General features: G+C 48.2%; 1 protein-coding gene across 1 annotated transcript in view; it reads right to left on the bottom strand.

Moving 5' to 3' along the window:
• HMGXB3 (HMG-box containing 3) overlaps positions 1 to 11,964 on the bottom strand; it is a 52,297-nt gene extending 40,333 nt beyond the window's left edge. The window contains exons 1-5 of the mRNA XM_075541801.1: positions 11,499 to 11,964; positions 8,225 to 8,363; positions 6,981 to 7,155; positions 2,431 to 2,928; positions 1,274 to 1,372 (exon numbers count right to left, since the gene is read on the bottom strand). Of these exons, the coding sequence (XP_075397916.1) occupies positions 1,274 to 1,372; positions 2,431 to 2,928; positions 6,981 to 7,155; positions 8,225 to 8,361 (909 nt within the window). The 5' untranslated portion in view covers positions 8,362 to 8,363; positions 11,499 to 11,964. The remainder of the gene's footprint in view (positions 1 to 1,273; positions 1,373 to 2,430; positions 2,929 to 6,980; positions 7,156 to 8,224; positions 8,364 to 11,498) is intronic.
• Positions 11,965 to 12,644: the final 680 nt, after the last annotated feature.

The following is a 12,644-nucleotide window of genomic DNA, read 5'->3' as shown; positions in this document are numbered from 1 at the left end:
CAAAGGGAACCAAAAATTCAAGGAAGAAACTAGCCCCCTAGGCCAATGGTCCATGTAAACCACAGCCTCTTTAAGCCTGCACTCAGAAGAGCGAGACGCTGCCTGGCTCCCAGAGCTCTGACCAGGATTACAACAGAGGGTCTTGGTTAGAATAGGAGAACCTTCTATAAGATGAAACTCAAATTCATGAAAAAGACCAGACTTAAGACCTTTTTTAATCTAGGGACTGAAGTCACTCCTGAAGGACCCCCCTCAGTCAAATGACAGATTAGCCTATAAAATAAATAAGCCTCATGAGGAACATGCTCTTTTAAAAATACACTCTGAGATGAAATCATTGGCATTCATCCAAAAGCAAAAATGAGAATGTGAGCAGGAGCAGGAAAATGGGATGAATAGAAACAGACAGGCAGGTAGAAAGGGTGAGAGCCTTGACTCAGTATAGCGACTGTATCCAATGCCACAGGACAATTAGTCTATGGATGGTTGGGAGGGAATCTAATCTACTTTGGTTAAATTTTATGCATTTTATAAATATGTATATCTTTTTAAAACCTTCCAAAATATTGAGTTTAGCAAAGTTGCAAGATATAGGATCAATTAAAAAAAGCTGCCACAAACAAATAAAGACTGAAAAAAAATTGATGTACCATTTACAATACCACAAAAATACAAAATACTTAGGAACAGAGTTGAGCCCAGATGCTACAGTATCTGGTAAAAAACAAACGAATGAACAAACCCAACCAGACCAGAGCGGAATCAAGAGACCAGGGCTTTTGAGCAGGTTCTTTCCTGTCCCAGGGCCTTTCCCCTCATCTGTGCAACAGACTGGATTAGATATAGGTGGACTCTCGATTTGCCTAAACGATGCACTCTTCTGAAAATCTCGGACAAGCCTCAGGCCCCCATTCCAGAAGAAAAGGAGAAAAGTTTGCGTCTACAGCGGAACTGGTGAGGACCAGGAATCGATAGGACTGCCTTGCTTTTGGGGGGCTTGCACGTCGTCCACCATTGACAGGGTACAGTCTTAGCACTGTTCTATTACACATTTGGGTGGAAAATATTTGAGCTTTCCTTCTCTGACAGGTTTGGGCTTTCTCAGGTTTCCCCCTAATCTGCAGGGGAGGAGTTAGGGGTTCTGTGGCACACCATCCCAGTTACAAACACTGAGGCCAGATGACCTTGGAGACCATTCAGAGCTCGTGTCTTAAGGCCGTGACGTAGACAGTGACCTGAATAGAATTCCATCATCAACTCTGCACACACTGACCAGTTTGATGGAGGTAGGGTTCTCCACAGCTGAGTAGGCAGGCAGAGGCAACACGATGAACTGCGTGGCTGCCGCGGAGGGGCAGCTCTCAGAGGGGTCCTGTGGGGACAGAGAGAAGGGAGTTTCAGCTCTCTAACTATAGCAAAAGACAACTTTAATTAATACAGAGAACAACATCACCACAAGGGGGCACTATGAATCTGGGGGATGAGAAAGATGGGGTTCTGGAAGACCTAAGAACCAGCCAAGAGGATAAAGGGAAGCTGCTATCAAGGCGTTCAAGAATAAAAAAATGAAATTGTACAATAACGCTAGATGTGATTGAATTATGGAATATCTGTAAGAGTTCCCAATAACATTATTAAAAAAAAAAATAACCAGCCAAGATCACAACAGTAGTTAATGAGTGAACCAAGTCTTCTGACCCTATCAGTTGCTTCCAGTTCCTTATTCCGGGGCCGGCTTCATCAAAGTATATTAACAGTGATGAAAAACAAGGATGCTTGTTACTTTGAGGACTAAGGTGTGCCTGGCAGTTACATCAACAGAGCAACAAGACAGAAGGCAGGGCTACCTGCTCCTCTCTCCAGGTCTGAGGGGCCACAGCATGCTGGCCCTCTCACCTCTCATAGGACGCTGTCATACCCACACCAACACAGGAGAAGCTACACCCTGGGCATGGCAGCAGCTCTTTCAGGGGTGCAAAGGACACCAGGCTGTGGGACCACTGGAGTGATTGCCTTTATTGGTCCTATCAATCTGGCCTTGAAGAGAATTTCCTTCCTCTTACAGGCTGTACCCAGGGCCTTTGAAAATTCTTACATTCAGTTTAAGGTTCCAGTGTACTTGCTGAAAGAGTCTTCTGGGAAAATCAATCCTGACTGATGCGAAGTTTGACTCATGGTTCGCCCAAATGTCATTTTCTACCTCCTGCTATGCGCTTTACATATGCCATCTCATGTGAAGAAAGTTCTGGATAACGAGGAGCTTAGAGAGAGTGCCTGAGAAAGTGCTGAGGGCTCTGGCAGACTGCAGCCCATTACGGGTGAGCCCTCCATCCCTCTGCTGTCACCGCTCTGCACTCACAGCACAGGGTGGCAGGTGCCTTTCTAACAATGCCAGCAAAATCAGAAGCCATCACTCCCACAGCCACTTACCCTCATGAGTGTTACCACTGACACGTTCTCCCCAGCCTGGGGGTGAGGCACGGCCAGGCTTCTGGCAGGGAAGGCTGAGGAGCCATTCACTAAGGTCTCTTCGATCACCAGGCTGGTCTGGTAAGGCTGGTGGCTCTCGCCCACCTCCAGGGAAGCCTCCTCCAGAAGCACATCCTGACTGAGCATCTCTGAGGTGGTGATCTCCTGTACAGCACCTGGCTGGGCAAGGGGTCCCACCTCTTCAGCCAGGGCCTCCACAGCCAGGCACTGCTCTGCCATGCCTGTATGGCTGGGCACTGTATCCGGGGCAGTGTTGGACACAAGAGGTGATCCTTTAGAGGACCCCTGGTTCTGCGCCACACACAGCTCCAGTGGAGGGCAGCTCCGGTCTTCCTGCAGGCTGCTCTTGGGGATGATAATGTAATCGGAGCGGGGGAGGATCTTGCGGAAGCCTGGGACATCCGGGACCACAGCAGTCAGTGTCGAGAGCTCAGTGTTCTGAGGATGAAAGGCAGAAGGGGAGACAAGCACAGACAGATGGACTAAGACCACTTGGATATATGATGAGCTCATTTTCTGTCAACAGAAGGAACAAGCAAGACTCTCTTCTCTTGACCTAAGACTCATATAGGGTCAGCTTCTGTCTCTGACATCATAATTTTGACTGGAATCACACAGCAGGTCAAGGCAGTTGAAGAAAATAAAAGACTAGACTGTGAACAGGCACTGATTTTTCCCTCTGAAGCCAAGTTAGGGCCCTGGGCCACACGTTCTTGAACACATCCTTTCTACTCTTTAAGTTCTCAGCTGGCCCATCCATTAAACAAGGGCGACAAATCTTGCAATTTATGAGTTTCTGTCCTACTTTGATACATCAAGATGTCAGAGTAGCCAAAGACATTAGACTATTTAGTGCTCAACTGAGAATACACAAAATACGAAATCAACAGGCTGAACTGACACCAAGACAGCACAGAAGATCTTGGCATCACCGGTTCATCTCAAACTTGCAAGGAAGTCAGTGACCAGATCATGCAAGCAGCTTTGAGTATGTATATATACAGTTTATCTGAGAGGGAGAAAACAGGAATATTTGGTGATGAAAAACCAGGCAGTTACTCTGAGGACTAAGGTACGCCCAGCCCAAGCCATGGTATTTTCAATCACCTCATGGGGATGTTGGACATGAAGAAGACCAAAGATGAATCAATGCATTTGAATTATGGTACTGACAGAGAATAGTCAAAGAACCACGGACTGCCAAAAGGGCAAACAAGTCTCTCTCGGAAGAGGTATAGCCAGAATGCTCCTTAAAAGCAAGGTAGCAAGAGAGTTAGTCTCATGTACTTTGGACATGTTATCAGAAGAGACCTACTGATTCCAAAAGGATTCCTACTTGGTAAGTAGAGAGGCCCTGAAGAGGAGGACGACCCTCAACAGGCTGGATTAACACAGCGGCTACAACACTGGGCCCTGCTTCCTTCAGTTGTGCACGGGTCCTCATGAGTCAGAACCGATTCAACGGCACTTAACACTGACCCAAGCAGGGCCTTCAATGGTTTAGAAAATGCTTTCAAACCCATAATCTTACTTTAGTTAAAAAACAAAACAATTAGAGTAAGTTATTATTATTTGTACTGAACAATTGAAGCTGAAGCTCAGGGAGGTAAAAAGAATTTTCCAACAACAAAATCCTTAAACAGGCAAGCAGGAACTGGAGGCTGGGGGCAAGGAAACCAGGTCCGAGAAGCCTAACACTGCTTGGCTAACTGGTACAACAGAGAGAGTTCAGGCAAGTGACAGATGGCATTTTAGTTTCGTTTTTTAGAAAACTGCCCCATAAGGAATCTAGAAAAGCTCAAAGTGAACAGTCAGTGAGAAGTGAAATGAAATGGGATGAAACTAATTTCAGAAGCATCTTTTAAAATAGGAAGACTGAAACCAACCACCAAAGGATCCTTGAATAAATCAAAAGCAAGAAGTCAATGGAGCTACTTAGGACACAAAGATGGAAAGTTAAAAGCTGCATTCAGATGAAACAAGAGAATAGACTGGATCCTTTACAGTCTTTACTGGAGAGGAGATGAGGAAGGGACTTGAAAATGCTGACAGGTCAGGAGAACAAGACTAATGGTGGCAAGTCTGTAAGACATTCTGGACTTAGTCAACACATCCAGGCACCTCGAGAGCACCCAGGACAAGCTGCAGCACTGCTGAGGAGAAAGCCTGTCTGTCACAGGGTGCAGACGGGATCCCAGGGTATGCAGGCAGCAGGAGGGCCTTACCTTAGGCAATCGGGAGACACCAAACACAGCACTCAGTGCTTCTGCAAGGCTTCTGAAGATAGCTCCTGCAGATGCCCAATGACTGCGATCTTTGCTTATTAAGTGGTCACTGAATATTTAATCTAAAAATGATTGGTACTATTGGAGTGGAAGTATGGTGAAAACTCAGCTAGGTGTTTTACATGAGGCATGTAAACACTGTAAGTGGAGACTACCGTCTTCGTTGTACAGGTGTGAACCCGAGCTTAAAGGTTCAGCGAGTCTTCTGCAGTCACTCATGCTCTCAAGGCGCGTGGTGGACAAACCAGCCTGTGCTAAAGGCGACTCTGTAGATGCTCCACTGCTGACTCCTTAACGGGAAACAAGGAATCCTGGGCTACCCCCTTCTGCCCCGGAACTGCTCCCCACAGGGGAGCGTCCCTAAGACTGTAGGGAGAAAGGGCCAAACCTCAAAAAGCGGCACAGACGTTGCAACTCCTCCCCACCCCACCCAAGGGCACACACAGCTTGTGTTACTGCTAACAAAGGTGTTGCATTCCTCAGAAACCAGCTCACCCCTATCAAAAAAGAAATTAAAGCCATTGTTTCAACTGAAAAAAAAAAGGAATTGAGGCTAAGAAGGTTTCAGCTGCACTAACAAGTTATTTTTCCTGCAGAAACTCCAGGTCTTTTGTTTTGTTTTTAAAAAAGCAGTTCTAATAGCTACCAGTACACTTTGTTACTGTGAAGCAGAAATCACTCAAAATGGTTGACAGGCACAAGCCTCAAAGTTTCTTTGCGTGTCCTTCAGTACAAGGCTGAGAGCCTTGTTCTCCTCCATCATCCTGAGCTTGCACTTTCCCTTCTGGCATTAGTCTCCAGCACCAAACCAAAAACCAACCCCAGTGGGTTTCCCAGACTGTAACTGTTCACAGGAGGAGAAAGCCCAGTCTTCCTCCCTTAGAGCTGCTGGTGATTTCAAACCCATGCGAGTCGCAGTCCAACGCACAATCACTACAACACCAGCACGAGCGCTAACAAAAGAATAGGGTATTTAACACTGCAACTGTATCATCATTCAAACACGCAAGTCTAGAAATTCCCCACTTGGTCATAACTCATAGCAGTCCATAACATACAATTACATTACTTTGCTATGGAAACTCACGGGGTAAGAGAAATAATACAAGGTGGTACCACTCCCAACCCCCACAAAGCAGTTTAAATTTTTTTTTTATACAAAACAACTTTATCACCTTCAAAGTATTCTCCATTACACTTAAAATACATTTGTCAAATCTGCGATTCCATTCTTGGAAATATTTCTCAAACCCATCTGTTTGGATGGCTAACAGCACTTCCCCACCTCCCTCCTTTTTTTCTTTTTTGCCCAAAACTGGCACACTGAGATGGCTGTGTGAGCAGATGCACTGTCGTGGTGGCAAAACCAGTCCCAGTCTGCCACAAATCAGGCCTTTTGTGTTGCACTGTTAGAAAACCTTTTAGTACCTCTAAATAGAAAGCTTGATTAACAGTCTGACCTGGTGGAATGAACTCCAAATGCACTACAAGTTAACATTTTTGTCCACTCAGAAGTTGACGGACATCCAAAACAAGGTTAGTCATTAATCAAAATTTCACCTTTTTTGAAACAAGAAAACCCCTCGTACACTAGAGGTTTCCCCACAACACTGTTCTTGTGAGCTGTGTTCAACATCACAAGTTTCTGCAGCATTTTCCCCAAGTGGGAAACAAAATTTCGCAGCCGCACGCCGTTCTCTTAAATCGGCCATCAAAAAAAAGTTTGAGCGAAACATTTATGAAACAATTCACTGTGACCAGAGAGCACCTTCCCAGGGGATGCCACTGGGTGCACTGACTCAGTGAGTTGCTTGAAACTTGCCTAGGAGAAAAAACGCATATTCCAAAAGCTCTGCTCCACCCAGGGAAATCTGGTTCTTTAGAAGGCACCCCCTCGTATATTAACTAGCAATCCAAAAAGAAAAAGGGTTCTAGCTTAGGCAAAACCCCGAAAAGGAACCTAAGAGTCCCTGCAAATGCTCTCAGAAATGTCAGCTCCATGCATTGCTGCACCAAAAACAAGAGCATGCAGGGCATCACTGAGATAGAAAATAGTTGACATGATCATCAAGTGTGCCAAAATGGCTCAGCTCAAAAGTTTAATAAAGAACTAAAAAAAGGAGCAAGAGAAACAGGACGCAGGTCTCTCCAAGTTCCTGATCGCCGAATCAGCAGAAAATCTGGGCCTGGGGGAGTGTCACTTACAGGGTCCAATCCTTCTTTCTCTAGCTTGGCTTTCTCCAGGTAGTAACTCCTCTCGGCCACACTGAGAAGCCTCCAGCTCTCGCTAATCTTCTTATTGATCTCAGACTGAGGGAGGTGGGGGAGCTCCTGCTGCACTTTCAGGTAGATGTCGTAATAGTACAGGAGGTAAGCAGACCTGAAAAAGCAATGACTTTGTAAGACTTTCCTCATTCAACCAGTAGGCACTACAGTGCCAGGTGTTGCAGTATGAAGAGGTAGATACACAACCTAGCTCCTCACCTCCAGAGCATTTGACTAAATTGGAACTGAAGGCAAGTATAAAAACAGAACAAAACCCCTCCAAACTCCAAAATACTTCTCTCAGAAAGTATGGGGGAAGAGTAAATTGAACGGTGAGACACTGCTCTCTTCAGTAACAAAGGTTCATTTGATTTACTTTCTCACAGACCGCTCTGTTCTGGGTAAATGACTGGCTTTTAAAACCCAATGGAAGCAAAAACACAAAAAGTTTCTTTGGAAAAAACAAAAAAGCTCAGTGGAAGCAAAGAAGTATCTCCAAAGTGTAGACCAGCTAACTTCTTGGTGTGGTTGGTTATCAAATATACTCTTCCACACAACCTTTGGTCATCTCACCTATCAAAAGAAAATGTTAACCTTCAAAGTGACCACGGCTGATGACTTCAGTAAGAAGTTTCAAGTGTTCACAGGCCAGGGGGGAATTACAACTACATATGGATATTCTCCAAAGATATCACTGACATAGTGGGTACAACTTGGGCTGCTAATGCAAGGTCGGCAGTTTGAATCCATCTTTCTGCAAGGGAGAAGGATGAAGCTGGCTCTGCTTCCTTAAAGATTCACAGCTTTGAAAGCCCAAAGGGGCAGTTCTACTCTGTCCTACAGTCACTAGGAGTCAGAATTAACCCAACTGCAGCTAAGTAAGTGATGGCTAATTCCATATTTTATCAATGTCATACTTTAAATATTTAATAGTGTAGTTCTCTTGTACAGTGTCTATCCTTTATATGGCACGATTTCCTAGAAACATGACTAAAGTCTAACCAGGACTGGTAAATGTTGGTATAAACCCCTTCCCCAACCCCAATCTAGGGGACCCCCTCAGTGAATCCGAATGCAGTCGGAAAGTTCTCCTCAACACAGAGTAACATTCACCTACGAGCATTCCAAACTACTTTTGGTTTGGCATGTTTAATGTGAGCAGATACTAAAAAGTGTTCACTAACCTGGGTTTCTTGGCCTTTTCCCCATGTATTTTATACTTTTTCTTCTTCTTGGGCGGCCCAGGGGAGGTATAACAGTAGGCTTCCTCAATTTCCTCCATCACGACAGTTACCTCAGTACCATCATATGATGCATCCATGGCTAGAGAGAAAAGTCAAAGTTTCAGAAACTCTACCCTAAAAGGAGCAGTAACTTCTTGATTGAACAATTTACTGCTGTCAGGTCTTAAGGTTTAGCTATTTCCCACACTCTTTGAAGAACTTTAAAAGAACCTGAGTTATTTCTGCCCTAGCACTTCTGAATCAGAATTTCTACAAGGGCATGCCTAACAAATGCCTTAGGTGACTTCTTTCGACCATGAAAATGTGGGACCTCCACCTTAGACAGTCCCTTCAGTTATATTCCCTCACTGGATATTATTGGCCTCACACAGAATCAACTCCCTACAAGTTGAGTTTTTTATATGGTGCCAGGCAAAGAGAATACTAGTTTAGGATTCAGATGGTCTGGCCCCTCCATCCTATCTTTCTTCACCCTAAGCAAGTCTATAATTGATTCATCCAGTCCATCTTTTAAGAACTGGGAACAAACCTATGGTTGAGTTTCTGTGCACTCTGCCAGCTTTACTGATTTAGGGAAGGTCATGAGAGTGTTTAGGTTCTGTTCTCTTTGTTGTGTATAAACAGAGCCGTCTTACCAGCTTTAGTGATAAGATTCAAAGAACACAATAGTGAAACATTTAATTGAGGATAGTCAAATACTATACAAATAAAATAGCTCATTATTTAAAACCAAACCATCTGTGGTTGAGAAGTTTAATGACCTGCCCAAGGCACCAGGCCTCAACAGGAACTGAAATATAAAGACTTTTGACTCGCAAATCCAACACTCTGGGCCTTCTTTCACTCACTACACTACCTATTTCCATTGGCAGGTCTCTAAAAAAAGATATTTAATAAGCTTTGTGTGAGCATGGAGATAAAATTGCCACACACGGCTAGTGGCTATGCTCTTACTCCAGGTCTAAGAAGTTACCTGAAAGACCAACAATAGCTCTCTGGTACTGGCCTCATAGAGGACCTACTGACAGCTCTGGCGTGTAGATGAGGAAATCACACAAAAGAGCAGACTGACTCCATCAAGAACAGTCAGCTTATTTGCAACTGAGTTCCAAGGTGGAGTTTTACCCATTAGACTCAAACCTCTGTGGGAGAATGGTTCCCAGAAATCATGTCCACACTAAATAACATGTTTTCAGAGGGAAATCTGTAATTGCTCCTGATCTGTGGGAAAGGAATTTAGGCTTCTGGGAACAGGGAGCTGCGGCAGTAAACACAAGCGTGATTTGTGTAGTACAAGGCACACTCACATTTTATTTAGACCTCATTCTACTGATGAAGTCTAATGAGAAAAGGAGCTTTCGATACAAAATAAGGAGATCTGGATCCTAGTCTTAAAACTTTCTGAAACGATGTGACCTTGGATTGGTTAGGTTTAGTCCCTGTTCTTCAGTGAGATACGCTGAACGAAGTGGTTTCTACCTCCGGGAACCAAACATCTCTGGACTATGCTGTGAAAGTTAGAATAGAAAAATACCACGCCCCCCCCCCAAAAAAAAACCCTTTCCTAGAACACTGCAGATACACAGCCTTTCACCTATACTTTAAAAGATCTGCTCCAGCTTCTCATTGTTAGCTACCATTAAGTCCATGACGACTCAGGTGTTGCAGAGTAGACTGCTCCACAGGGGTTGCAAGGCTGCGTGACCTTTCTGAAGCCCATGGCCAGGCCTGTCTTCCTAGTTGTCTAGGGGGGGGGGGGTATGAACTGCCATCCTTTCCATTGAGCACTTAACTATGCCCCAGATTAATAACACGTATTCCTCGGATTTCTTCTAGTTCTATGTGATCTCGATGATCTCTACCTTTTTAATGCCGTGACCCTGTAATACAGTTCATGTGGTGATGACCCCCCCCCAACCATATTATCTCCATTGCTACTCCATCACTGTAATTTTGCTACTGTTATGAACTGGGCAACCCCTGTGAAAGGGTTGTGGAACCCCCCCCCCCCCACACACACACACACAAAGGGGTCGCGACCCACAGGCTGAGAACCGCTGCTCTAAACGCTCCCCTTTCCTGTTGGTGGCAGTTGAAGAGTTGCAGTCTCACTATCAAAGCACAGCCCAGGAAGAGAACAGACCCCTGAATGTGCTGGGGATGCAACAGACCATGAGGACTAAAGCTGCCTTCAAGTGCTTCCTGCCTGAGAGCATATACCCTATATGGCAGAGTGGAACTACTCCACAGGGCCCCAAGGTCCTAAGGCTTCCCAGAAGTCGCCTGCCGCATCCCACACTCTCCTGCTGAGCAGTATGCTCTGAAAGCCAAGCTTCTGGTTAGCAGCCAAGCTCTTAATCAGCCTGCTCCCCCCTTTTGCCCTTAATAATTGACTTCTTCGCCCTGAAGTGTCTAGAGGAAGAGAGTAAAGAGTAGCATGTAGGATTTGAACACCCAAGGCAAAACGGGTTACGGAACAAAGCCACTTGGGGCAGGGGAAGGAAAGGGTTATAAGTGCAGCATCTCGCTCTCTGTTGCTACCCTGTTTCAAACAGAAGAAACACAACTGTGCGTGTGTGGAGATATATATATATATATCGCCACCCATCCCAGGCTTCAGCACAGCAATGCAAGGAAAAGTAGGATAACACATAAGTGAAACCCATGGGCAGATGATCCGGGTTCTAATTTAGGTTGACCTTGGGAAATCTTAGGGGCTAGGTGGCGTCTGCGTTGTGCTGCTAAACGGCAAAGTCAGCAGTTCGAAGCCACCCGCCGCTCTGCGGGGGAAAGACAAGGCTTTCCACTCCCCCAGGCTACGAAACCCACCGAGGGCAGTCTACCCTGTCCTATAAGGTCACCGAGTCGGCATCGCCTCGATGGCAGTTTTGGGGCAAACGAACCCTAGTTTTCTCCTTTGGAAAACAAGGCTAAAGCCAGAATTTGAAACTTGTGAGACACAAACACTGTCTGATCAGCAACTCCTGGAACCTCGTGAGCTGACGACCTTTGGTGGCTCAGCCCTGGGCTTGAAGGTTTGATTCCGGGCCAGATAATTGCCGTGAGTCTCACCGTCCCAAAAGATTTCGAGAGAAGTTACCAAGGCTCACCGGCCCAACTTCGTGGGAGAGGCCACTGAGGCGCAGGGGGCCGCGGCACCGGCCCAAGGTCGCCCAGTGGGGTCCGCAGCGCGGCCCTCGAGGGCGGGACTTACCCGGAGGAGCGTGCAGGCCACGCGGCTCACATTCCCGGAGGCGCTCGGCCCGTGGGCTCGGTGAAGGGGCTGGCCGTCGCCCTCGCGCTCCCCGCTGTCGGCGAGAGGCGGCTCCAGTCGTGACAGGGGCAACAAGGCAGTGGAGACGAGGGCTCGTGCGCGCATCCCGGGGGCTGGAGGAGCCCCGGCCCCGCGGCCCCGGCCGGTGACACTCGGCGCGGAGTCGCGACAGCCCCTCTCGCTCCCCCTCGGCGGAGTCGCGATATGGGGTCGAGGGCGGGTGGGGAAGCACAGCTTCGTCCCGCAGACCCGTCACGGACGCCTGCCGAAGGCCCCGGGGGTCAAGCCCCGGGGAGCCCGAGGAAGACTGCAGGGGCACGGGCGGCACCGCGGCACCGGTCCGGCGGCGGCAATCGCAGCCGCAGCACACCTTGGATCGCCAGGGAGACCTGTCCCGGCGGCCCTCGCGGCGCACCGGAAGCGCCCCTGGGCACGTGACTGCGTGCGACCCCACGCGCAAGCGCAAGAGTCCAACCTTAGCCGGGAGGCGGGGTCACAGGAATTGTTGCGAGCCTTCGAGGGGGCCTGCCGCGGCGAAGGGACTGCTTCCGGCCAGACGTCCCGGCGGAGGAGGAAGTCGTGGTGGGCGGCGGTCGGAGGGTCGGCGGCTCCGGCCGCTCAGTCCCGGGGCAGAAGCGGGCGTTCAGGTAACATGGGCGGGGCTGCGCCGGGCGTGAAGAGCCGTGGCCCCGCCTCACCTCTGAGTCCTGGCTGACCCCGGGGAGGACGGCGTTCAGGACCTGCCCCAGCCCACTGGCCTGGGCCCCGAGCACCCAGGACTAGGTTCCTCCCCGCGCCGCGGCCTCCGGCCTCGCTCCTGCCCCCGCGCACCCCGCCTCTCCCCCCGTTCCGTGCACGGGCCCGCTGCGAGGTCGAGCCGGGCGGCACGGCTGTGCGCCGAGGCGTTGGCAGCGCTTAAGGGTGGGATGGTTCTTCCCTGCCGGGGTCACAGATTGCCCCCTTCGCAGCCGTTCCCAGCCGACCCTCCCTCTTACAAGAATGCCATCGGCCTGCGGTTTTCGCTTCGCCCGCCGCCGCCCCCAGCCGTCAGGCAGCCAACCCCTCCCTAGAGCGATGTAGTTGGCC

Source organism: Tenrec ecaudatus, chromosome 2 (assembly GCF_050624435.1).
Source record: "Tenrec ecaudatus isolate mTenEca1 chromosome 2, mTenEca1.hap1, whole genome shotgun sequence".
NCBI classification, from domain to species: domain Eukaryota; kingdom Metazoa; phylum Chordata; class Mammalia; order Afrosoricida; family Tenrecidae; genus Tenrec; species Tenrec ecaudatus.
Note: the sequence above shows the minus strand (reverse complement) of the source record. Positions and strands in the feature narration are given on the sequence as shown.